The 23892-nt window shown below is 62.9% G+C and overlaps 1 protein-coding gene across 7 annotated transcripts in view; it reads right to left on the bottom strand.

Annotated features, from left to right (window-relative positions):
• Window positions 1–23892, bottom strand: part of TNRC6A (trinucleotide repeat containing 6A) — a 126050-nt gene that overhangs the window by 7727 nt on the left and 94431 nt on the right. For 4 of the 7 annotated variants that reach the window (XM_025047294.1, XM_025047291.1, XM_025047290.1 and 1 more), the window contains 13 exons: window positions 12450–14990; window positions 11261–11437; window positions 10227–10402; window positions 9179–9211; window positions 8295–8414; window positions 7902–7953; window positions 5658–5800; window positions 5138–5284; window positions 4885–5022; window positions 4339–4467; window positions 3950–4027; window positions 3551–3743; window positions 1251–1382 (listed from right to left, as the gene is read on the bottom strand). In XM_025047294.1, coding sequence (XP_024903062.1) covers window positions 1251–1382; window positions 3551–3743; window positions 3950–4027; window positions 4339–4467; window positions 4885–5022; window positions 5138–5284; window positions 5658–5800; window positions 7902–7953; window positions 8295–8414; window positions 9179–9211; window positions 10227–10402; window positions 11261–11437; window positions 12450–14769 — 3838 coding nt within the window. In that variant the 5' untranslated portion in view covers window positions 14770–14990. The remainder of the gene's footprint in view (window positions 1–1250; window positions 1383–3550; window positions 3744–3949; window positions 4028–4338; window positions 4468–4884; window positions 5023–5137; window positions 5285–5657; window positions 5801–7901; window positions 7954–8294; window positions 8415–9178; window positions 9212–10226; window positions 10403–11260; window positions 11438–12449; window positions 14991–23892) is intronic. The other 3 variants (XM_015589917.2, XM_025047292.1, XM_025047293.1) reach the window with 3 other exon arrangements.

Here is a 23892-nt window from a genome sequence, read left to right on the forward strand (position 1 = left end):
CAGAGCCGCGGGACGCGCCATGGCGGCTGCGGGCGTGACGGGAGCAGACCTACTCGCCCTCGCCTACGACCGCACTTTGGAAGCTGTCACCTGTGCTGTGGCCAAAACTGAGAGCGAGCACCGTCCACCCTCTGTGGGGTCAACAAGGGGTCAGCAAGGAACCAGAGCCCCTGTGGGGGGGCCCAGAGCCCCTGGCGGGCCCAAGAGGGATGCTGGGAGGCCCAGAGATTGCTCTACCACCAGAGCGGCAAGCGGAACGGTGAAGGCCTCTGACCAGCCCTGTGACCACACAGCGCCGGGCACGACATCTGTCTCCAGAGTGAGTGTGCGAGCCCGCAGAAACGGGCTTACACTCCTGAGAAGCGGTCGCCCGCACTGTGACGCGTTCTCCACACCGCCCCAGCGGGGCTGAGCGGGCAGTGCCTCGCATGGGCAGTGCCTCGCACGGGCAGAGCACGGCATCTGTCACTGGGACAGGCCGGACGTGGAGCACTGAGCGGGGACGGGGTCCCTGCCCGTAACGACAGTGTGTCTGACAGAACAGCGACGGCGGTGGGGGTGCGTGCGGAGGCCGGGGCGCAGGGGCTCCAGCCTGCTGGGGAGCCGTGGGCAGAGCCGGCCGGCACAGCCGAGGGCCGGGGGACCTCCTCGTCTGAACGACAGTGAGGGCAGGGAGGACCAAGCCGCTTTCGTCTTTAACGCCTGGGGTCGAAGGTCGGAGGTGTGTGCACTTGGCTGCCCAGGGCCCCAGCTCTCCGGAGCAGCCTGGGCCTGGCTGTCCCCAAGGGTCCCAGCCTCCGCAGCACCCCCACACAGGCCTCGGGACGACCCTACGAGCAGTCCCGACACAGAGCGGTTTTACAAAGAGACGTGGTGTCGTCGGATCTTCGGCGGGGGGAATGGACGGGGAGCCTGGCAGCAGGGAGACGCGACGCGGCCGACGCATGGCATCTGGAAGCGGGATGGGCACTGCTCACAGGAGGACGGGTGTGAGTGGAGGACACTCCTCAGAGCCAGTGAGCCACCCGCTGGTGACACAGGCCAACGATGGCAGTGAGGAGCAAAGGGTCCTCACGCACGCTATGCCACCATGAGCCACAAGGACACTGTCCTGGGCCCAATGCAGTCACAGGACCAGACAGCACATGCTTCCCTCACAGAAAATGACCAGATCAGTCAAAGCCATTAACAGAAAGATGGTATTGGACAAGTTTTGTTTTTAAGGCAAAATGTAAGAATACACCTTATACCATGTTTGCTGGAGTTTTGATCCAAAGACGTGTTTGCAGAAATGCTGTCCACTGTCGTCCACTTCCTCAGTCGTGACTGGGGTTCTTTAATACTGTTCACGTCCATGTTTACATTCAAGTTTGAGTTCAAGCCTTAAAAATACAAATTAAACAAGTCATTAAAATACAGCACATTTTTCTCCTGGTACAACTTGCACTTCCTAGAAAAACATGCGTAACCGACTAAAGCTTGCAATCGTGCCTAATGTCCCATCATTAAGCATCATCCTGTAGGTGTGGCGGAGCCCAGGGACCACGGACGACACCCTGGGCTCCTGGCCCAGGCCCTTCAGGGGCAGTGTCAGGAGGAGAGGCAGGTTCCCGGGGAGTGACACGCTCGGCGATGACAGGGAACGTAACTCCGCGACACCGTCAACAGTGGGAAACAACTTCTCCACGTCACTCTGATGACTGAGAAATTCCTTGGCAAAATAAAAAGTATTTTAAGGAAACCAAATCAAGCTTCTAAGTTTGTGTGTAACGAGCGGGCCCCGAGCGCACGGCGCCATGTGCAGGGAGCACATGGGGGTCTGGGCTGCCGTCTTCTGCTTGTCAACGGAACGAATCTCGATTGGCTGATGAGCCAGAGGATGCTGTCACTTATAAGTGACACTGTCCTGCTTCCAACAGTGGTGTCTCAGGGCAAAACCCCCATAGCCCAAGGCGCAATGTACTTGAACTTGGCTGACACACATCAGACCTAGACATTCTCATGGGACGAGGACGGAAATGTCGATCTTCAGTGCTGTCAGAAATCTGACCGTCAACCCCGTTTCTCAAAGCGTGGTCCAGGGCAACCAGCGTGAGAGTAATATGATACGCTCGTTGAAGATGAGCGCTTTCCAGCGGGGGCCAGAATCCTAAGCACACATCCAGGTGGCTCTCACTCTAAAGTTCCACAAGGAACGGTCTGGAATCCCTGGGTCTGGTGGCGAGCGCCCACGTGCCCCTGGGCCGGCTCCATCTTCGGAGATGGCGGCTCCCCTGCGGCCCTGCCCTGCGCCCAGCACTCACAGCCAAGAGCTGGCGATCTTTCCCGTGAAGGCTCAGAGGATAAAGACCTCAGGCTGCGGGCCACACAGTCTCAGCATCTCCGCATCCTGCTGCTGCAGCACACGCGCGGCCACAGAAACGTGCTGACAAGGGAGCGTGTCCAAGAAAACTGTTTACAAAACCTGGCGGCTGGCCAGTCTGGGCATCCGGCTGCAGCTGGCCAACACGTGCCTGGAGAGCCAGACTGACATGTGCATAGCTCGAGCAGACGTTTCAATGAGGAAAAGGCATCTTTGGCCGTGCGGCCAGCCGGGATAGGATCGTGTACTGGAAAGTGTTTCTTCACGGGCCCGCGGCACACGTCACGTTCATAGTGGGGTTGGTCCCCCTCCCCGCTGAGCCCGAGGCCTCTCCATAGACTTGGGTGGCCTGACTGCTTCTGCACACTGCTGTCTCTGGGGTGCCTGGCCACCTGGGCGGCCCCTGGGGCATCTACCCGCAATGGCGGCTGACGGGAAACCGCTTCTGGGATGCACGGCCGTGGCTGACAGCCTAGGACTTGTCTGGCCAGTGGGGAGCAGCTGCAGGGCACCAGCAGGCCCGGCGGGTCCCGCAGCCCCGAGCGTGCAGGTGATTAACTGCTTTGACCCAGCTGGGCCGGTGACCAATGAAGCTGCTTTACGAGAAGCCGTCGTAAGCGGAACGAGACAAAAGGCAAATAAACAGGACGTGAAGAATCCCGGTCCTAGTCCGTCCAAGGCGCAGAGGGAGAAGGGACCCGAGGAAAGGGACACACGAGCCTGACGGCTGCAGAGGGACGCAGGTCTGGGGACACATGAGACGAGGGGCGGGGGAGCCACCGTGGGAGTGACGGAGCGGTCCCTTCTGCCACTCCAGACCCTGCATTTACTCCAGCCTCGTTAAGGCGACTCGGACAGCAGTCCAACGTCCGTCCGGGTGGTGACAAGTGCAAACGGCACCATTCCCAGTGCTCCCGAGGCAGCGTCCCGTGTCCCTCTGGTGTGCCGCTGCCTGTAAGCACTCCAGTGCCCCCTGCCCCACACCCCACGTTAGGGTGCCAGGCCTGACGAGCACTGCCTGCCTTCTCGCACACTTCCGACTGAGCGTGTGCTCCAAGTGGAGCATGGAGCACGCCCCTGAACCGTGGGGACGGGCTGCCCTGGGGGACAGCGGCCGGCTCCGTGCGGCTCTCACCAGGGTGCCAGCTGGCGGCGTGCGCACGCCACTGGGGCCCCACGGAAACGTACCTATGGGGAAGCTGCTGAAAGCGCTGCCCGGCGAGGGCCCTTTGTGCAGCTCGGGCGCGCTGTGGGGCGCGGCGGCGTCCAGGAAGGGCTTCACGGCCGGCGGCTGGCACGGCGGCGGCGGCTTCACCAACAGGCTCGGGTCGAGCTGGCGAGACTGCTGCATCATCTGCTGCTGCACACTGAGAGGTCGACCCTTAAAACGACAACACGATTGAGAGAAACGGCGGGGTCTTCACTGGCACCCAGACACCCCTCCTGGTTTCCCAGCTCTCGCCCGTCCGCAGGAAGGGCGCCAGTCTACATGGCCGGTCAGCGCGGCTCTGGGCAGACAGAGACGCAAACAGCGCGTCCCACAGGGCTTAGGGAGGCAGCGCATCATGCGGGGAAGGGGAGACCCACCTGCTGGTCTGGCTGCTGCCGGCTCCCAGAAGGCACGCTTCTCTGAGTCTGCACCCTCTGCTGCTGGGCTAACAACCGCTGGGGGATGCAGGGCGGTGGTCAACACCACGCGCCACGGACCGGCACGTCCCGAGCAGTGTGCGGCTGGCCCTGCAGAGGCCCCGCCTCCCACCCTCCCGCGGAACCGAGTAGTCTGTCTGGAGTCAGCTCCCACTTTATGGGGACGCTGCCCCGCAGCCTCGCAGCCCAGCCCCTGGAGGGTGGTCCTCGCGGACAGCCTGTGAGCTGAGCTCCGCGCAGGCCGGGGCCGTGCCCCGCAGGGCTGTGGTGAGCACGCGGCCGCTCACCAGACGGACGCTGGCGGCGGCGGCGGCGGCCGCTCTGCTCACCTGCAGCTGGGAGAGCTGGGAAAGCTGGCTCAGTTGGGACAGCTGGTTCAGCATGGCCGCCTGTTGGGGGCCGAAGAGCGGACTGAGGCCACTGCCGCTGGGCGCGTACTTCAGCAACGAGACGGGAACCTTAGGGCCACAACGGTGAGTTAATGACGCGGGTAAAGCCAGACCGGCGCAAGGTGCTGCATGTTCTAAGTGACCGAGGGTGCAATCAAAACCCGTGGGCCACTGGGTCACAGACCTTCTGACGCCTTTCTTGGTTTTCCTAACTCACTGTTCACACACGCGCATGGGTGACGTAAAAGACGACAGATGACTCTTAAATCGGCAAATTTACTTTGCCACTGTCAAGACGGTCCCTGGACGACCAGGGTGGACTTGTTCCACCTGTCTCACTTTCTTCCCTGACCACACCCTTCTGTGATGACAGCGTCTTCTGAGTCGGCTGCCTCTCCACGTGGCCGATCAGAGCGCTGACGACCCAGCAGGGACCACGCCCCGCATGGAGCGTCCCAGCTCCTCTCCCGGCACAGGGGGCACTACCTGAGGGGAGAGTAATGGAGGAGGCACTTGAGCACGGAGGCCGGGCTGCGACGAGCTGAGGGGCGGTGCTGGCGGCTGCTGCAGGCCCCGGGCCTGTGCTGCTGCGCCTCCCGCTCCGAACACGCCGGGGCTGCTGTTCTGCAGAGACACACAGCCGGGCGCTGTCAGGTCCGGCCGCCGGGCTCGGCGCCGCGGCACGCGCACGAGAGCCCTCACTGCTGCTGCCGCCACTCGGCAGAGCGCACGCACTCACCTGTCTGACAGAGCCCAAGGTCTGCGTGCCCAGCCCCGCTACGGGGCCAAGGGCCTGCCCGGGCACTGCGCTACTGGGAGGCGGGAGCTTCACGCTCGGACCGGACAGAAACGGCAAGCTCGGGGGCTCATCTGCCACAGCGCTGTCCTGATGGGACGGACAGACAGGTGTGCAGACCAAGCAGACAGGTGCGGGGGTGGGGGGAGAGCCGGGCAGGACAGAGAGAAGTCACAGGACATTCCGGCACCGACAGGACACAGGCAGAAAACAGAAGAGGTCGGATTAGTGTTAATTCTAGAGTGCGTGAAGAGAACCGAACACATTTTGCGGGATCAGGAGGAACACGGAAACGCAATCCCCACGCTCCACGGAGACACGAAAGGACAAGGAAGCAGAGACGTGGCAGGAGAACGTGGCGCTGGCTGCGACTGTGCGCTAAGCACCCTGACGCGCTGATGAGCAGGTGTGCGGCCGAGCACGGCGGGTCGGCCGCACGGGCGAGACGGGCCCAGCCACTCACCTTGTCGAAGTAAGGGCTGCGCTCCACGGGGGCGTCTTTGGGGGCCTGAGGCCGAGGGCCGGAGCCTTTGCCGACCGCGCGGTTGTAATCGCCGATGTTCAGGCCGTGCTTGTCTATCTCCACCCGTTTGTCCTGTAGCATCCCTAATAAATGCAGGACACCGCACTGTCAGCACGAAGGGCTTGCTTTCAGACACATTGCAGTGCAAAGAAAATGCTCCCAAACGGGAGTGACGTCTGCCCCGCAAGGACGTGGGAATGGGGACGCTCCGGCCTCTGGCAAGCCTCGCACTCATCCTGAGTACAGGTGCGTTTGGCAGACACCGCTGTTGCCCCCGATCGGTTAACTTGAAACAGACTAGCAAACGGAAGGTGAACACAGCTCTGGTCATCTCTCTTCTGCTCAGTTCATGAGAGCACAGTTTCCAATACCAGAAAAGCAGCAGCATGACACACCGCCACCCCGTAAGAGCTCCTGCATCCCCAGCGCTGCCCGGACGCTTGTGCCGGGCGTGACGCCTGTAACTGCTGTCCTCTGCCAGCAGACGGGGAAGCCGGACGCCGGGCCCCTCGTCTGGCTTCTCTGCAACAAACACGACCCCTCACGGAAAGCCCCGGCCTGCAAAGTCTCCGCTGCTTAAAATAGCCGGCCCGCGAGCTACCCACCCCCGCCCCCAGCGAGTCTCTGCCGGGGACGCTGCTCTCTGCCCCTGCGCTGACCGATGCCCATTCTGGCCCCTAGCTGAGCTGGCCTCTTCATGTTTCCTCGATGCTGGGGTATTCCTAAGCTTACTGAGCCCAAACTTCGAGAGGCTGAATGAGTGACACCCCCTCCTCCACACGTGCTCCCCTAGCAAGGCGTCTGCGGTCACTCCCACGCGCTGCGCCTCACAGACAAGTCTTTGACTTCCCTCCTGCACTCAGTCCCACGTCTTATTGCCTGCGAATACGCGTAGCCCCTGAATGCACGGGGAGACCAGGCCCTCCCCCAGCTCCCTCCCTCGCGGGGATCGAGGTGGCAGCTCCATCCTCCCCGCCACACAGCCCTGAAGCTGCGCCCTCCACCTCCCCAGCCCACCTGTCCTCTGCAACCGCTGTCCTTCCTGAGGACGCCTGCTGCCGCCACCAGCCAACACTCCCCCTCCCCACCGCCGCTGGGGCGAGCAAGCGGGAGAGGAGAAATCTTTAACAAAGGACTCTTAGAGCAGGCACAGTTTAGAAGTGTGGCTGGCTTCCTGAAGTCCTTGCTGTGTCTCTCCTCTGCCCGGTAGCCCTGAGCCGTCCGCAGAGGGGTCAGCAGAGGGAGCGGGAGCTGCCCCAGCCTGGTCCCCTGGGGGTGCTGCGGGCCTGAGGCGAGCACTGGCCCCCACTGTCTGCCCTTCCTGTGCTCTCTGGAATCCTCACCCTTCCCCTTCCCTCTGACAGGCCGACCGTCCTGACTCTGACCTTGACACTGCACTTGCCCTGCTCCAGCTCCTGAGCGGCTGGCTCCAAGCTGCCACTCTGGCTCTGACCGGCCCAGGCAGAAAGGCCAGCCCCGTATGACACTCGCTGCACCCCGGACAAGCTAGTTCAACCTTCCCTTGACCCGAAGCCCCGCACCCCACTGGGCTAGCGCCTCCCGCCCGGTCCCAGTGTGGTGCTCCTACGGGCCTTGCCCAATGCGGCAGCTGGTCTCTATCTCATGGGCCTGCTGTGTTTGGTGCCTTTGTCTGTCCTCAGCTGCCTTCCAACTATAGCCAAAACTGTTTTCCTGAGACATAAATCCCAGCCGTGTCACTCTCCCGCTGAGAATCCGCTAACCGCACGCTTTCAGGATGAAGTCCCCGCCCCAAGCTCCATGCGACACAGTGTCTCCCGGGTCGGGCAGCCTCGCCTCGGCCACCTCCCCCATCGCCACATCGCCACCATCAGGACCAGCTCCTCCCCATGCCACTACCTGGAACCACCTGCCGCTTCTCCAGTATGGCTCCGCACGGCCGCCCCGTACCTGGGCCTTCGCGCACACCGGTCCCCGAGCTGAGGCTGCACCCCAGACCTGGCCAGGTCGTTCCTCACAGGGCTCTACTGCAGCCGGTGGTGGCGTCATGGTGGCGAGCTCTGCAGTGACTGGCACCTGACAGGTAGACTGCAGCAGGAACCCAGGGCCCCTCCCAGTCTAAGGCCAGTGTCCTTCCAGCAGGCCGTGTCAGACACGGCTGTCCAAGGGTGAACGCGAGCCCAAGCTGACCTCGTCCCTTCTCACCTCCGGAAAGGTCCGTCTTATTGCTCTGTGTGTTTTCTTCTGGCGAGTCTCTCTGAAGTTGAGAAAAAGCAGCACGTTAGCAGACCTCAGCTTATCGACGAAAACAAAAAATGAAAATGGCTTTATGTGCCACGACTGGTGAAACTGAAGAGGGTCACAGAAGATCATCTGTCCCTGCCTAACGAGAATGTTCTTTCTCAGTTAGGCTACGTGATCATGTTTACAGCTCAAACCATAAAAACAAAGACTTTATGGGCAGTCTTATTCCAATGTCAAGCTTATTCCTAAGGACTCAAAGATAATTTGCTAAGAAAACAAAAAAAAAAATGAGATTAGGGAAGATCCGCAGACCGGCGTTCGGTGGGGGGGGGGGCTGCCGGGAAACTCGCTCACCGAGAAACCGACGCTGGAGAACTGCTTGACGAACGGGGTCATCCACGCGTCCTCCTGCTTGCTGCCGCCCTTCATCACCCCCTTCGCGAAGGAAAAGAGCGGAAAACGCCGTGGCCGCCTCTGTTCACGTGGGCGTGCGACAGACTGATACGCTCTGAGACAATTCCCAGCCCTCACGTTTAGCCAGTTTCTCCTCCGACCAGCTCTTAACAGAGCCGCTAGCGATCAAACACCGATGACGCGGTTTCCACTCCTTGCCCCGGTCCCCTGGCACGGCCAGGGTGCGCGGGGCCATCGGCACGGGGGGGCAGGCGCAGGGCCTCGGCAGCCCACCAGCAAGGGCTGTGTTTGGAGTGGTTGGTTACGATGTGGCTTTGTGGGAGCCTCACACCAAACACAGTAAACATAGCCACTAGGTTCTCAGGTTAGTCCCGGGAAACCAGCTTAACCCACAACTGAGTGACACTGTGTGCTCTGCACAGGAGAACACCGTGTGTCTATAGGGTGATGTGTTCTGAACGGTCAGTTTGCGCTACCGAGAGCACAGAGCCCCGCGGTGCTGAAGCTGGGGCCCCTCCGGCTCTGAGCTGGCTGGGGGCTTGGGTGGGCAGTGCAGGGCCATGCCCGCCATTTCTTTCCAGGAATTCTACACTTTGGTTCCATCGGGCTTCTACCCTCCTGAGCATACCCCGCCCAGGCGTGTCCCGCACTCACGCTGATGCTGCCTGGAGCCCCTCGTGCCCTGTTCCAGACGCTGGGCCCGAGGTGCTCCTGCCTCCCGCTGAGGGTCCCTTGAGCCCCAGCACTGAGCGCAGCGCCTGGCCCCCAGCAGAGTGGGCCGTGCCCGCGGGGGGACAAAGGGGGAGAATGAAGAGGCTACGTACCCTTTCCCGCCTCCTTTTCTTGCCACTCAGACCCTGCAAGAAAAGACAAAGTCACATCACCGCACAGTCGGTGGGAGGGGCACGGGGCCGGGCTGCAAGGTGAGCGGAAGTCCTGCTGTCGCCAACTGGCCAGGCGGCTGGCAGGACCCCGCTTCCTCCAGGCTCAGGTCCACCAGGCTTCCACCTCCGACGGTCACAAGGACCAAATCTCACGTGACATACGAGACACCATGGATGGTGAGGCATTAGGCAACTTCAGCAAAATGGAAACATTTTAAAAATAAAAACGGGAGGCGCCAGGCTTAGAATCCCAGGATTAAAAGGGACACTGGCAGGGGGCTAGGTGAGCCGCTGGCCACTCGATGCCTAGGCCCTCTCAAACCGGGTGGGGCTGTGTCGGAACGACCTGGGGGATGGGGCCCGCGCTGGAAAACGGTGCTCAGGAGGACCAGACCCCAGCATCCGGCACCACCTGTGAGGAAGCCCACGCGCTAGGCCTGCGGCTGTCACACTGGCTCTGTGGCAGGAGCCCCGGGAGGCCTGGGGTGCGGGCGGCCGCCCTTGTTACAAACGCCGTGGTTCCGATGTGTGGCCAGGGCTGGGAACGAGGCTGTCCACACAGACACAAAACCGAGCCCGGTGCGTTCCTAGGGGTGTTTGGCACAGGGCCTTTTGGGACGGGGAAGGGACAGAGAAGGTGGGTGGAGGAGGGTGACTGGGCACAGGAGAGGTCGGGACTCGGGGTGAGCAGGTGGAGTGGGTTGTGAAGGGGCAGTGGGCGGAGGGAGTCAACGTGGGGACTGTCCCATCTTCTTCTCACCCAGACGCCCCGGCAGGGGCACCCCAGGCAGCCCCGGTGCAGGGAGGGAGAGGAAGCCCCGGCGGGAGAGGTGGGGAGACAGGAAGCTCCATGTCTCATGTCCCACACAGGGGGCTCAGCCTCAGGTGCTGAGGGCCGTGCGGGCAGGACCGGGAAGGGCCCCGCTTCCTGTGGGCGGACTACCTGTGGAGCCCTAAGTTCCAAGGGCTCTTCCCCTGCAATGTTTACCTTGGACGACATCTTCTTAGTGTACGGCGGCCAGTTCAAAGATGAGTTAAGCTCTTGAGATGAGTTACCAGTCCACATCCCAATCTCCACGTCCTCCTCCTCCTCCCAGCCTGGGGGGCGGCTTGCGGGCAGCGGCATGTCGTCGCCACACCAGCCATCTTGCATAGATTTGGGCCCTGAGCGTGGATTTGTGATAAAAAGAAAAACACTCGAACAAAAACAATTCCTTCTGGAGGACGCGCGTGCACTGGGGGCAGGGCGAGGGGGCGGCCGAGACGCCCACTTCTGTTTCCCAGATTCGCAGGGCAGGAGCAGACGCCGCACGCCGAGTCAGCCCACTAAGCAGGAGCTATTCCTGTTAACGTGCCACCGAACATCTCCCGGGCTGCGCGCGCCAGGTGGGGCGGCGGTGGTGCTGCTGCCTGCAGGGCGATGCACGGGGTGCAGAGCGCGTGGGATTCGGGAGAGGTCGTTTTGAGGTACGTTTTCAAGGAGGGTGGCCAAGGAGCGGTGCCAGTCACAAGCAGCAAGCCCCCTTCTCTCCGCTCGGCCTTCGCAAGTCCCGTGCGGTGTCTCGCACGCAGCCCGTGAGGCCGTGACATCATCTGCCTGAGCGTTAGGCGCCCCCTTGAACTGTGCTCATTCTCTATAACGTTTAGGGGGTCCCCTGGAGCCTGAGCCAGCCAGTTTGGGTACGTGCCCCTGTGGCTGTCACATTCAGTCTCTCGTGTTGGAAAGCCTGAAAGGTGCTTGGCTATTTCCAGATAATCTAATTTGGCAAAATATAATTTAGATTTGCTGAAGTATATGCAAATCACTAGTAGTTACAGTTCCAAGGAAAACGAGAAAGAGAGGGAAATTCAGAAAGATAAAAAAAGAACCGTGTCACAGGTGGCAGGACCTAGATGGCGAGAAGCACCCACGAGACAACACGTGGGGACCCGAGCAATGGCGGCGCCGACGTCGTCCGGTTACTCAGCGATGACGAGAGACGCCCAGTGCCACGAGGGCTCCCGGGGGTGCCCGTGACTTACCGGGCTTGCCGAGGCCTTGCGGAGCAGCGGAGCTGGAGCCCCACGCGGGTGTGCTGGATGCTGCGGCAACGGGGTCCCCCCAGCTGGGGCCACTGTCCACGGGCCTGCCCCACGCAGAAGTGCCGTTATCCACAGTGGTGGCTGGCGTGGGGGGCTCCGCCCAGGGCTCGCCCCAGCCTGCAGAGTGTGGGAAAAGGAGTCGTCAGCACACGGCGGGTGGCGACGAGGGGCCCCGCGGGCAGAGGGAGCTCCACGGTCTCTGTGCTGCCGAGGACGGACGCGCCCGTTTCGAGGAGCAGCGTCTCGCTGCCGCCATCTAAACAGCACGCGCGAGCACCCCTCCCCTGGGACCGGCCCCTCTGAATAGCCTGACGCGCACGTCGCCCTCCTCTGAAGATGAAGCCAAGTCCCGGCAAGCCAAGCCGCCGAGCCAAGCGCAGTGCACTACGGCAGGGGACCGGCTGGGTGACGACGTGCGCGTAGAGCTTTCGCCGTAATGCGGTCCCGGCAGCGGCATGAAGCACAGGACCAGCGGCAGGCGAGCACTGCCTCCCTCCATGCGTGCGGGACAGCGCTCCTCTGAGCCAGGGCGCCAGGATGCGCACCGTGCCCGAGAACCCAGACGCCCGCCCCTCAGACACACGGCGGCTGCCTCGAGGAATCAGACGTAACTTAACAAGGTCAACTACATCCGGGAAAAAACCCACGCCTGCATCCAGGTGACAGGGACCGTGGGTTCCCATGACGCTGAGCGAATGCGCAGCCAGGGTGACCTGCAGAGCAGACGCGGCTCCCCGTTACGGGGTGGGGCCCGGAAGGTGCTGCTGAGTGCTCTAGGTGCACACACTCGCTGGACTCGACACCAACGGGCCAGCCCGGTCCCCAGATCTCGCTCCATTTCAGGGTGCTTCTGTACAGCCGCGAGAGCGGAGTCACGGCCCGAGGCAGAAGCCCCGAGAAGTGTGGCACCCCCACGTGACAGCACTTTGCAGCAGGGCCTCCTGTGGCTTCCTCACCGAAGGGAGTCGGGGGCCCCTTTCCCCGCAAGCTCCCCCTGGATGGGAGGGGCAGGCCTCGGGGTGCACGCTGGACACCCTGTCCAGCACACCGGGGGACAGAAGCCACCTGGAAGGAGGCCCGCATCCTGTGACGTGCGCCGACACCAGCAGACCCCACAGTAACGACTTACCGGAGCTGCCGGCCTCTGGGTTGGAGACGGCACTTGTGGGTGGCAGCAGCTGATGGCCTTGTGCTTGCTGGTCTGGCCGGCCGCCGGGGGCGCTGCGGCCCCACATGCTGACGCCCCGGCAGTTGTACGTGCTGGGGTCCCCCCAGGCCGAGGTGCCGTCATCGATCCCCATCTTGCGCCGGATGGACTCTGGGGACGGCTCCTCCCAGCCCGTGGGCTCCGGCCCGGCGGACACCGGCATGGGCCCTCCCCGCCAGCCAGAGCCGGGGGGCTTGCCCGGGGCCGGCGTGGCGCCCCAGGACCCGACGCCGTCCTGCTGCTTGTTCCAGTCTGGGGAGCTGGCAGGCTTGGCCTCGCCCCAGCCCAGAGTCTGACCGGCCTTTGCAGGGTCAGTCCAGCCCTGGGGGGCACTGGGTTTGGAGGACTCGCCCCACCCTGACGAGTTGTTGGGGTTTAAGTTATTTCCCCAAGTGAAAGAACTGGCTCTGCCGAGTTCGTTCCAACCGGAGATGGACCTGTCGCTGTCGCTGCCGCCTGAGCTCGATGTCTTATTGGCCTCCCCCCAGTGGTCGCTCCTGGCCGTCTCCCCCCAGTCGTCCCCGGCGGGGGCAGGCCACCCCTGCTGTGACTTCTGCCCGTCGCCCCAGCCCTGCTTGCTCTTTTGCAAGTCGCCCCACGCAGACGTCTCCTCCTTGCGAGGCCCCCACTGACCGCTCCTGACCGTCCCCGTAGCCACAGAATCGTCCTCCCACCCACCCTGGCAGTCGGAGCCTTTGGCGTCCCCCCACCTCAGAGGGGGTCTGGGCTCGCCCCACCCCGATCCGGATGTGGAATCGTGGCCACCGGGGCTCGTCTTGTCGGCGCACGGCCCTGAGTTGAACGTCTGTGCTGCGGAGCCCCCCCAGGCCTCTGTCCCGCGGTCGGCCTTTCTCCCGCCCCTCGGCGACATCTCAGTGTCCCAGGCAGTGTTCTGCTTGATGGGCGTCTGCCCCCAGCCGGAGTTGGACAGGACGCGCGGGTCCAGGTCGGCCCTGTTCACGATGCTCTGCAGCAGCGTGTGCGGGTCGACCTTCCTCCGCTCTCGGCTCTGACTGTCCCCGGGCGCTCTGTCCTCCGGGCGCCCGGTGCTTTCCGCGCTCCCGTCACTGTCCCCTGCTCCTCCCGCTTTGGCCCACACGCCGCTCTGCTCGCTTGGCTGAGGCGGGGCGGAGCCCTGGCCCTCCTCCTCGGCAGACTTCCATCCGTTCGTAAACCGCTGAGCACCGCTGCTCGTGCTGTCACTGGAATGCTGAGTGCCCGGCAGCTGGCCCCACTCCACGCCGGCTGGGTCGGCGCCTGTGCCCTGCACGGGAGCCGCCCAGCCTCTCCGGCCGCCTCCAGAACCAGGCCCGTTCCCGCTTGCCCACGACGCGCTCTGGGAATGCGCGGCCCCGGGCTCCCACGCGCCGCCCCTCTTGCTTGTGTTGCCTTGGAAGTTGGCGCCCACCGGCCCGTTGGTGCCGGGCGGCATTAGAGTTGCGTTCACAGTGTCACCGTTAGCTTGGCCGTTGGGGCTCGCGCGCGTGTCTCCAGAGTAGCTGGCCCCGTAGGCGCCCCACGTAGTACCGTGCGAACCCCCGCCCTGGGGCTCTCCATTGCTGAGCTGAGGCAGGGAGGGGCCGTGCAGGGCGGGCGGGGCCGGGGTCTGAGGGTGAGGCCCCGTGCCCGCACGCCGGGCCCCCGCGCTGCTGGGTGGCTCGCCGCTCTGGGCTGGACCGGAGCTCGGTAAACTAGACGTTGCGAAGTGAGTAGTGTTATTTGGTCCGGCCGTTTCAGTGGCGATAGTCTGAGGTTGGCCACTGAACGAAGCCTTCTGTGTACCACTGACTTCAGAGTCACAAGTCTCCTGAAGGCTTCCCCAGGCCCCCGGGGTCGAAGAGGCCCCCGCTTTCGAGCTGACACTCTGGCTGCCGGGCGCCTGGCCCGCAGGGCTGCACTGGCCGCCGCCGCCAGCACCGCCCGCCCCAGGCCCCCTCGGGGCAAGGCCATTGCTCTCCAGCACTGGCCAGGCACCGTGGTTGCTAGCTGGGTGCAAAGTGCTCGGACCCGGCCCTCCATTTGATGAAGGGCTCCCCGCGCCCCAAGCAGTCACTGCCTTGCTGCCGCTTTCCGACCTGCTGGCGGGAGCGTCCGCGGGGACCTGACATGTGCTTATGACGGCTCCGTGGGAGAACCCCCAGGGCGCAGTGCTGCCACCGCCGGCCACCACGAACTTGTTCTGGGGGCCCAGCCCGGGGCTGTCCCGGAGGCCGTCCCTCTCACCCGCACGCCCCGAGGCCATGGTGGCGGGGTGTCTCTCTGACTCGGAGCCGGAGGCAGAATCAGCACCCACACACTCTGAAGCCGGCTCTGGGTCCGCGCCTGGGACCGAGGGCCATGCTGCTTCTCCGGGGGCGTTGTTCACAATAGCGTTCTTACAGTTTGTGCTAGAGTCACTCGTAGAAGACACAGGGCCCCGCTGCGAATTCTCATAATGGGATCCGGAATTATTGTGGTTTACGTCTAGAATAAAAAAGAACATGGTTTTACGAAGTGTTTGAACAAACGATGACTGTGACAAACGCATGGGGCTCCTCGGCAGGGACGCGGTATGATACCGGGCAGTGTGCTGGCGTCCCGGGCACCCCCACACCCCGTGAGCACCCCCATAGGCAGGAGCTCCTCCGCGCCTTGCTTGCCACGTCCCAGGGGCCCAGGAGAGACCCCTGGTCGGTGCCTGCTGACGGAACCTCTCCCCCAGCAGCCAGTGAAGGGACGCCGGGGTCAGGAAGGGCCGCGCGGCACAGTGCACAGTGCACAGCCCACAGGGAGCGACCCCAGCTCAGGCTGCACGGGGACAGGGGGCAGGCCCAGGGGGAGTCGGAGGAGCGACCCAGGAGCCATTCCCACCCTCCCTCCGAACAGCTTTTCCACGCGGCCGTTTCTGGGGCTGCAGCAAGTCCCGGAACGAAAACGCCGTTCCCATCACAGCCCCGCCCACTGCGCTCGCGCCTGACCGGAAACGCTGCACACAGGTGCGAACGTTCCGGTGCCAGTGCCCTTCGCAAAGGTTCACCTACACAGCCGCAGTCACCAGAAGACAACAGAAAGACAGCCGGCTGCCCGGCTGGAGACCACAGGAGGACGGGCTACGCGTCGATGGCTGGTGCTGGAGCCCGCATGGCCACAGACGGGCGCCTCGGCCTTTCGGGGCCGGCAGGGCTGGCAGGGCTGGTGCTTCTCGCTCGTTTATGGGGCTGGAGGCTGGACGCTCCTCGCAGGGGCCGAGCCGCAGACAGAATCACGTGCGGCGCTTGTAAGTGACACACGTGCTCGAGTCCTGACTCAGCCTAACGAGCCGGCCTGCGCGGGTCGGTGTGGCTTGCGGTCGGGGGCGGCTGGCACAGCCCTCGGGCCCGTGGCACGCTGGCTTCTCAGCACGGTGCGCCGGCAGCTAAAGGGGATGCATGGGCACGGGCGGCGGGAGGACAGAGGCCAGCGCCGTGGGCACGGTCACGAGACGCACGCGCCTTAAACTTCCGGAAGTGACTGATTTCCACACCCTAAGGACCATCTTCCCATGCTGACAGAGTGTGTCGCCTCCAGTGCCCACGAAGAGAGTTTTCCCCAGGGCATAGGGCGCCAGGAAGTCAGCCGTCTCCCGGGCAAAACGAGTCAACACGCCGGCCCCCACCCAACCAGCAACGCCTCCCACACCGCGGCCCGCCTGCTTCATGTGCACTTTTGTCACGGGGTCTTGCGAAGACCCCCGGACACTGGCAGACGCCGCGACGCCTCCTCCCGAAGGAAGAAAGAATAATCCCGCTTCTTGACTTCTCCTCCTCCCCGTGAGTCTCCTAAAACCTGAGATTTGGCCTTGCCCCCTCCTTTGCGCTGCCAATCCCAAACATCGGCAAGTCCCAAATCCGTCTGGTTTCCTCCAGATCCAAAACGACGCAGGCACCAGCGTCGCCTCCGCGTGGGCCGCAGCGCCAGCATCCCTGTTGCTACGGTTTGCTCTCCCGTGTGCACGCCCTGCCGAAAAAAAAAATTAAGAACGAGACCGAGAACGTTAGACAAAACCACCCGAGTGAAAACAAAGAAAGGGACGTGGGATGCAACAACGCAACGCCAGAAGCGTTGCCATAACAACAGGAAAAAGATGGGGACGCTTGCCGTCGACAGTACTCGCCGACGTGCTGCAAGTACTGGCTGAGGAAACAGCACCCGGGGTGAGCTGGAGCGGGCAGGGAAGACATAAAGGAGGCCACTGCGTAACGCCCAGCAGTGTCCCTGCTGACCAGGAGCAACGAGAAGGCCGTGGAAAGAAAGATCTGGCCGGGGCGGCCACAGAGGACCGCGGGGCGGCCTAGGGGAAGCGGGCGGAGCCCACGCAGCCTCGGGTGGCCCCGGTGGTGGATGAGTCCGCGAGGATGACCATGTGCTCCTGGATGAGGGAGCCATGACAGTGTCCCCAGTGAGCGCGGCTCTAGGTCACTGTGGCAGTCGTAGGCGCCGAATGCCCCATTGGGGGCACAAACACGCCAACTGGACAGAAGGGGCCCAGAAATGCCAAAGGATCTGTCAAAGGTCACATGTCAAAGGTCGGCATTTTAAATCGGTAAGCGAAAAGGAGTATTCAACACTTTAAAAATGAGAACATTTTATATTTAAAAGCAAAGAAACCATAGGAGAAATGACACAGATTTGACCGCTCACAAAAACAGTGAATATTTTCAATGTCAGAATACGTCGACAGCAAGCGGCCCTAGAACACACGCTCTGCAAACCAGTTCTTCTGCAGAGCGGCCTTCAATGTCAGCGCCGGTCTCCCTCAGCACCTGGCCAGGCCCTGGTGTGGCCGTGGCGGTGATCTGAATGTGTCTTTTGCTACGCGATCCTCTGTATTTTAGGGAAACAGAGAGATGCCATCAGTAGTTATTTGATAGAATTCTACTTTTAACCTGGAACGTATCATAATACTTCAAAGAACCTAAATTAAAAGGCTATCTCGAAAACTGCGTTTGCCAAGGGTGGGTATGAAAACACTGTATGTAGCTCAGGCAGAAGGCTGAGTTGGGGAGCAGGGGTGCCTAGGCTAACAGCTCGAAGAAGAACAAGGCTCCACAGTGGTCACAGAACCGGAAGAAGACAATCTATTCCTCTGACAGACAAGGAAGCCAAAACCCGTCATTGCCAGCGACCCGGGGAGTGAATGCAGGGGAAGAAGGCGGCGGTCCTTAGGCTTTTCCCAGAAATAGCGAGACACAGAGAGGTTCCAGCCCTGGGCTATGGGCGGGAGGGGCCGCTGAGTTCCCTGGGGGCGACGCAGACTTGCGTGGCCTCATGCCTTGCTGCCGAGGAGGAGGCCACTGGGACAGTCCGCACCCTGCTCTCAAGATCGGCCTGGAGGACAGGTGGCTCTGGTCCCACTGCGGGGCACACTCAGCCAGCCAGCGCTCGGCAGGGCCAGGGCGAGCTCCAACAACACAAGGGTTTAGAAAGGACCGTGCCATCCGTCCAGGGAGAGCGAAGATTCGAGAGAACTCATGAGTTTTTCTTATTAAATGAATAGCACATAACAAACAAAACCCTAAACGCTGCCTCCAGGACTTCCCATCTCTCCAGAGGGAAAGGCTCTTCTTGGGCAGGAACGGCCCTTGGGTTCTGCCGCGTTCCCCAGGGAGTGTGAGACGGACACGGGAAAACCGCACACGTGCAGCTTGAGCATCGCTCAGGCGAGGTGCTTCCTTCAGCCTCGGCCCGGGCCTGGCAGACTGTTTCCGGAAAGGTCCAATCAGAAATGACGCTAGGTTCTGCCAGCCAGCTGGTCTCTGTGGCAACTGTGGTGCCCATGGACACTGTCACTGCAGCCCGTGCAAAGGACGAAGCGGTGATGGACAGCCGCAAGCCACCTCTGCTCCAGACAAACGACAGAGGAGCACCGTGACCAAGGGGCACACGCGTCCGGCTGGCTTCTGGTCTGAGACGGGGAGGGGGGTGGTGGGGACAGCTGCAAGCCTGACAGCGAGGGCCTCGGCCCGGCCGACGGTGGCAGCCGCGCAGACGCGACAGGAACGCTGAGCAGCATCTGGGGTGAAACGGCGGGGCGTGGTGAACCAGCGGCCTGGGACGTCACAAAGCTGGACAGTCAGGCACGGTTTTAAGACCTCCGGGTGGGTGACGGGGAGGACGGGGCTGCCAGCCTCCTGAGTGACGGAAGCCAGAAGGAGAAGCTGGCGTGTGGCAAGACGGGAGTTCAGGTCTGGAGTGTGAAGATGTCCAGGACACCCAGAACTGGCCCTTCTGAAACAGAGCCACGGGAGGGGACAAAATCTGAACACTGGTCACAGAGCAGTGGAACAATAAAAGCTTTCAGAAGAAGAAAGTGAGCAGCAATAAAGTAGGCGCCTATTAAGGTAAAAACGAAAAGCCTGTTTTCTGCCATGATTAAAATAAAAATGTCTGTCCTTGACACGCAGATCGGTGACCCTGGTCAGAGCCACTCTGCCCAAGCGCGCAGGATGATGCTGGGAGACCGAGGCAGGGTGTCCGTGTGGGGAGCGGCCGCTCCTCAGAACTCGGGGCGAGGCGGAAGGGGGCCTTCTACAGCCTACGCCGGCCTCTCAAGGGCTGCACTTCAAAGGAGGGTGGCGAGGCGAGTGTGCGGGCCGCACCAAACGCACAGCCTGGAGCGGGCGGACGCACAGGGCTCGGACCCACGCAGGTCTCCGGAAAGCTCCACACTAATGAGCTTTCATCAGAACAGCCCAGTTCTTGGTTGGTCACCATTACAGCCCAAATGCCCTTGAACTTCCTTAAATAAAATCAAATGCAGGAGAGGCTACGAACGGTACCGCAGAAAAGACCGCCCCGCCCCTCACCTGAAGAAATGTGCTCATCACAGCACAAAACTCTCGTGTGACCCCCTCTGGGACACCTCCTCCCTCCCCGGTGGTAACCTCTCCAAGTGCTGCTCGTCCTGAACGACAATGTCGTCCGGGGCGCTGACAAGGGGAGTCTCGGGACAGCCGGTGGGAGCCAGCGCGTATCAGGGCGCTTCTGAACCCCTGCTTTCGCTTGGAGGTGGCCCGGCCACCACGGCTGTACAGGGGGCCGTTCCTGTCCTCGGGAAGTCACCTGTGGAAGCACAGACGGTGACTTGACGCGGCCGCGCATGTGCACACGCGACGGGGGGGCACTGTACGTGGGAGACGCAGAGGGCAAGTGTCTCCCACGCGCTGGGTGGAGGGGACGTGTGGGCTCGCTGTTCTGTGCAGACCCGCTGCTCCCTAGAGCACAGAGCAGCCAGCCCTGCCAGCCGGTACCGCACGGCCCGCAGGCCCCGCACCTTCCAGATCTGAGAAGCCAGGCGCCGGCGGTCTGCGCTGGGCTGACGGGGCCACCACGGGCTGTCGGAGCATGTGCGGCACGGGCTCCAGAGCTCAGGAGACAAGGACACGGGGCCGGGCGCCCAGCCCACCACTGCACTCGCCTGCCGGCCTGCGGAGGCATCTAGTCTACGACCTCAGCTTTTCAAGGCACCTATCTCGGGGAGGTGCTGTCCCTGCCCCCGACCACACCGATGACCAAGAAATGCCCGACGTGAGGACGAGGGAGGGCGGCCTGTCCCGCAGTCATTCTCGCCGTGAAAACCACGTGCATGTCCGCGGGCGTAGCGCACATGTTAATTCAAACGTCCCTCGCCTCGTTAACTAGCTCTACTGAAGAAACGAGAAGCCGCGTGCAAATGCACGTGGACAGAACACAGGCCGTGCCCACAGTGGCACCGCGCGCAGCTCCACACAGGGCCCCTCGAGGGGCCACCACCGCCGCCCCAGACGCCACTCGCCGGCTGACCTCTAACCTGGAGTGGAGGTGACGCCAGCTGGCCCGTGAAACGAGGCTGCAGCCGCATGCGGAGGGCGACCACAGCGAGCAGCCTGCACGGGCCGTCACCACCCAGTCTACTAGCCCAGGGCCCGGCAACCCTGGGGGCGCGTCTCCCCCGCTCTGCAGACACCGGCCGTCTGGCCCGCGGCTCCACGTCGATCGTCACGCCTAGGAGCGCCACAAAGAAATGCCAACGGGAACGTGCGACTGCGGGTGGGCGGGACGCACAGACGCTTGCGAGGGGGCACGCTCACATCTGGCTCGTCCGCGGATGTGGGGCCTCACACGTGCACACACCAGCGCTCGGGGACTAACTGCGGACCCGTCGGAGGCCTGACCCGACCTCCGTCTGACCCTACCTGACCCCACCTGACCTCATCTGACCTCACCTGACCCCCACCAGGCCGCGCCCACCCTCTCTCCCGAAGCCCTTTAGAAACGGGGATACCCTGATTGCTGTGCGCACGGCCCCTATGCCCATGCCCCGGGCCCCCCCCGTCTGAGCGCACCTGTAATGCTCTGCCAGGTTTTGACCCGTGTTTGTTTTTAAGAGAGTGATTCTTACACTCTCGTCTCCATTTCCAAACCAGCACAGTTGTCCTTCCGCTTCCCAAACTGAAGATGCGCAGTCCGCACGCACCGCCTGCTGCCCGCCCACTGCCCCGTCCGTCTGGCTCACCGCCGGCCTGGCCCGTGGCGGGCGCGCGTCTGCTGTGTGACAGCCTCTCCTAGGGTTCTGACCGCATGCCACGCTGACGCCTCATGCAGCTTCCGACCTGCCTTCCCAGAAGAAGCTGCATGTAGTCTGTGACCTCGGTCCGTGTCAGGGTGCTATGCCCGCACCAGACTCTGCTTCCTGAGGAGCGCAGGGGCTTCCGCAAGCTCTCGGGGAAGACAATTCGGGCAGCGCCAACGTGTTAGGCACTAGGCCAGTTGCTTTCACGGCTGCAGAAGTGAGTCCTTGGAGCACCCTGCGGGCTGGGCACGACTGTCCCCATTTTGCAGACCAGGGAAGAGGGGCAGGCGAGCTAAGTGATTTGAGATTAAGTGGCGAGGGGCAGGGAGCATCACCTCGGGGTGGCGATTCAAGTCTGCGTCCTCCGAAGCAACAACGTGCTGCTCCGATCACCTATGCCGGAAAGAACACGTTTGTGCCCTCTCCCCCTCAGCCAGCACGGCCAGCACGTTCCTGAAGAACGGTTGTCACGAGCACAGCTGTGGAGTCAGACAGGTGCTGCTGTGAGCCCAGACGGTGCCCGTGTTAGCCGTGACACGCCACGACACGTCGCAACACAGGGAGCAGCCCTGGCCCTGCACACACGAGCAGAGAGAGAAGGCAGTGGCCGCGGGGCGGCCAGAAGGGGCTGCTCGCGGGGACCCCACACGTGGGGCGCGGAGTGAAGCCGGGCGTAAAGGCCGGGTCCGCCTCGCTGCGGAGACTGCTCATCGCCAGGATGCTCGTGTTTCCACGTGTGGGGTCCCAGCCTCTCCATTCTGTCTGGCAGGAGACAGAGCTCTCAAAACAGGTTGATAAGTGACTGGACAAACCTAGCACTGGAACCATCGAGACGCGTCGAAACCCACTGGGCTCTGAGACACAGTCACCGCCTACCAGACGCATGTCCTGGCCCGCGGCCGCCACCAGCTGAGAACAGCCACCGCGAGGCAGCGGCCGAGCCCACGCGCTGCCTGAGCGGGACTGTCCCTGGCGGCAGTCTTCCCGTGGCACGTGACAGAGTGGGCTGAGCAAGTGATTTCTTGGCTCGGTGCCTCAGTTTCCTCTGCTGACCCGTGGAGATGAGAAGTGCCAGGGCACAGGGTTGCTGAGGAGCTGTGACAATGTGTGGGACCGCCGAGCAGCCACTGGGGGGGCACGACCTCAGCTAGCCTTGTGGTCAGTGTTGGCTACAGCTGCTTAGGAAGTGGGCAGCGCCTGGAGGGCGTGGGATTAAAGTGGTCATTTAAAAAGGGCAGTTCGCATGCGGGCACCACCTTAAGGCTCCCCATTCAAAGCCCCTGCACGGAACCTCGCCCTGCACCCAGACACCGACGGACACAGACGCACGGCCCAGAGCAGCGACTGTGCGAGCTCGCGACGCTGCTGGTGGCGAGCGCCGGGGCCGCGCGGGGAACGCCGCTCACCTGGCCGGGCTCGGCTGCCCCGCACGGCTCCGTCACTGGGTGGCTGTGGGTCTGCCCGGCCGCTTAACGCCCGAGCCGCAGACCCCAGGGTCGCTGCTATGACAGGGAAATGCGGACCCCTCTTTAGGAGCTGTCTGTGTTCCTGGTGGCGAGATCGTGGTGGCACTTCGCGAGGCAACCGGGACAAGGCCTGTGGTGGCTGCTGAGGCGGCTGCGGCTCCTGCCGTGGCTCCTGCCGTGGCGGCTGCGGGGGCTGCTCGCTGTCGGCCGGGGCTCGGCTGGCATGACCGCGAGGGCTGGGCGCCGAGGACGTGCCGCTAGGCGCGCTGGCAGGCTGAGGCTGGCTTACACCGCGCTCCGCCTGCTCTGACGCTGACCCCGGCAAAAGAGAAGGCGGAGAGGGTTAGCCACCGAGCGAGACACACGGAGAGCCACCGGCGGGCGGAGCCTTCGGCGTGTGGCAGCTCCTCTTCCGCAGACTCCCGCTCTCTCCCCAGAGCGCGCTGCGGCCGCCCAGAGTCAGCCTGCCCGCGGCCGCCTCCCTCCCCAGCAAGGGCGTGGGGGCCTGGCCCGCAGCTCGCGTTCGCCACCTTCCCCGGGTGTTCTCTGATCGGGGCCACGCCCTGACTGCACGACGACGCGGCTCACAGGAGGTAAAGGACAACCGTGGCAAGCTGAGGTTTGGTAACCCTACAAGGACCAGGGCCCCAAACCCCTGGCAGCCGTCCCCAGCCCGCCTCACTGTTCACATGTCCAGCCCCTCGTTTTCATCCTTGAAAGACAGCACAACACAGAAACGAGGGCAGAAAACCACCTGTCCGTTTCCTTAAAAAGAGGCAAGTCAACAATGTTTTGTTGTTAAAATGCAGAGTTTGAATCGAACCAGACAAACTGAGAATAGGGAATACATATGAGTACGAGACTGAAATCTCTGACACTAATCAGAACCGGACGTATAACATGGATGCCCTGTCCCCAGCAAGTCGGAGAAACAGCCACTTGTCCACTGTGCGAACAGCCAGAAGCTAGACGGTGAATTCCTGGACCCTAAACGAGTAGATAAACTGATGGAAATGCCACGAGCCGTCAAGACAGGCCCGATCCCTCCACCCAGGCCAGATGTGCCCTGTGGTCCCAGCCGGGCCCACGTGTCGGGGTTCAGGGCCCGGGCCTGAATCGGGACAGCCCCGGCAGCCACGAGCGGGCGCGCCGTGGCTTCTTCCCCCGTCCACTCAGTGCGGCCGGGCCTCGTACCCAGCACCACGCAGACGCCCAGCGAACAGAAGCTCCTGCTGTGGCCCAAACGTACGGACGCTGCGATGCAGTGGCGGTCACCCGCCGTGTTTCTGTCTGTCACACCGTTCCCGCCCCACGCCCTCCGCTCTAGGGT

The sequence above is a fragment of the Pteropus alecto genome, unplaced genomic scaffold, assembly GCF_000325575.1.
Source record: "Pteropus alecto unplaced genomic scaffold, ASM32557v1 scaffold15, whole genome shotgun sequence".
NCBI lineage: Eukaryota > Metazoa > Chordata > Mammalia > Chiroptera > Pteropodidae > Pteropus > Pteropus alecto.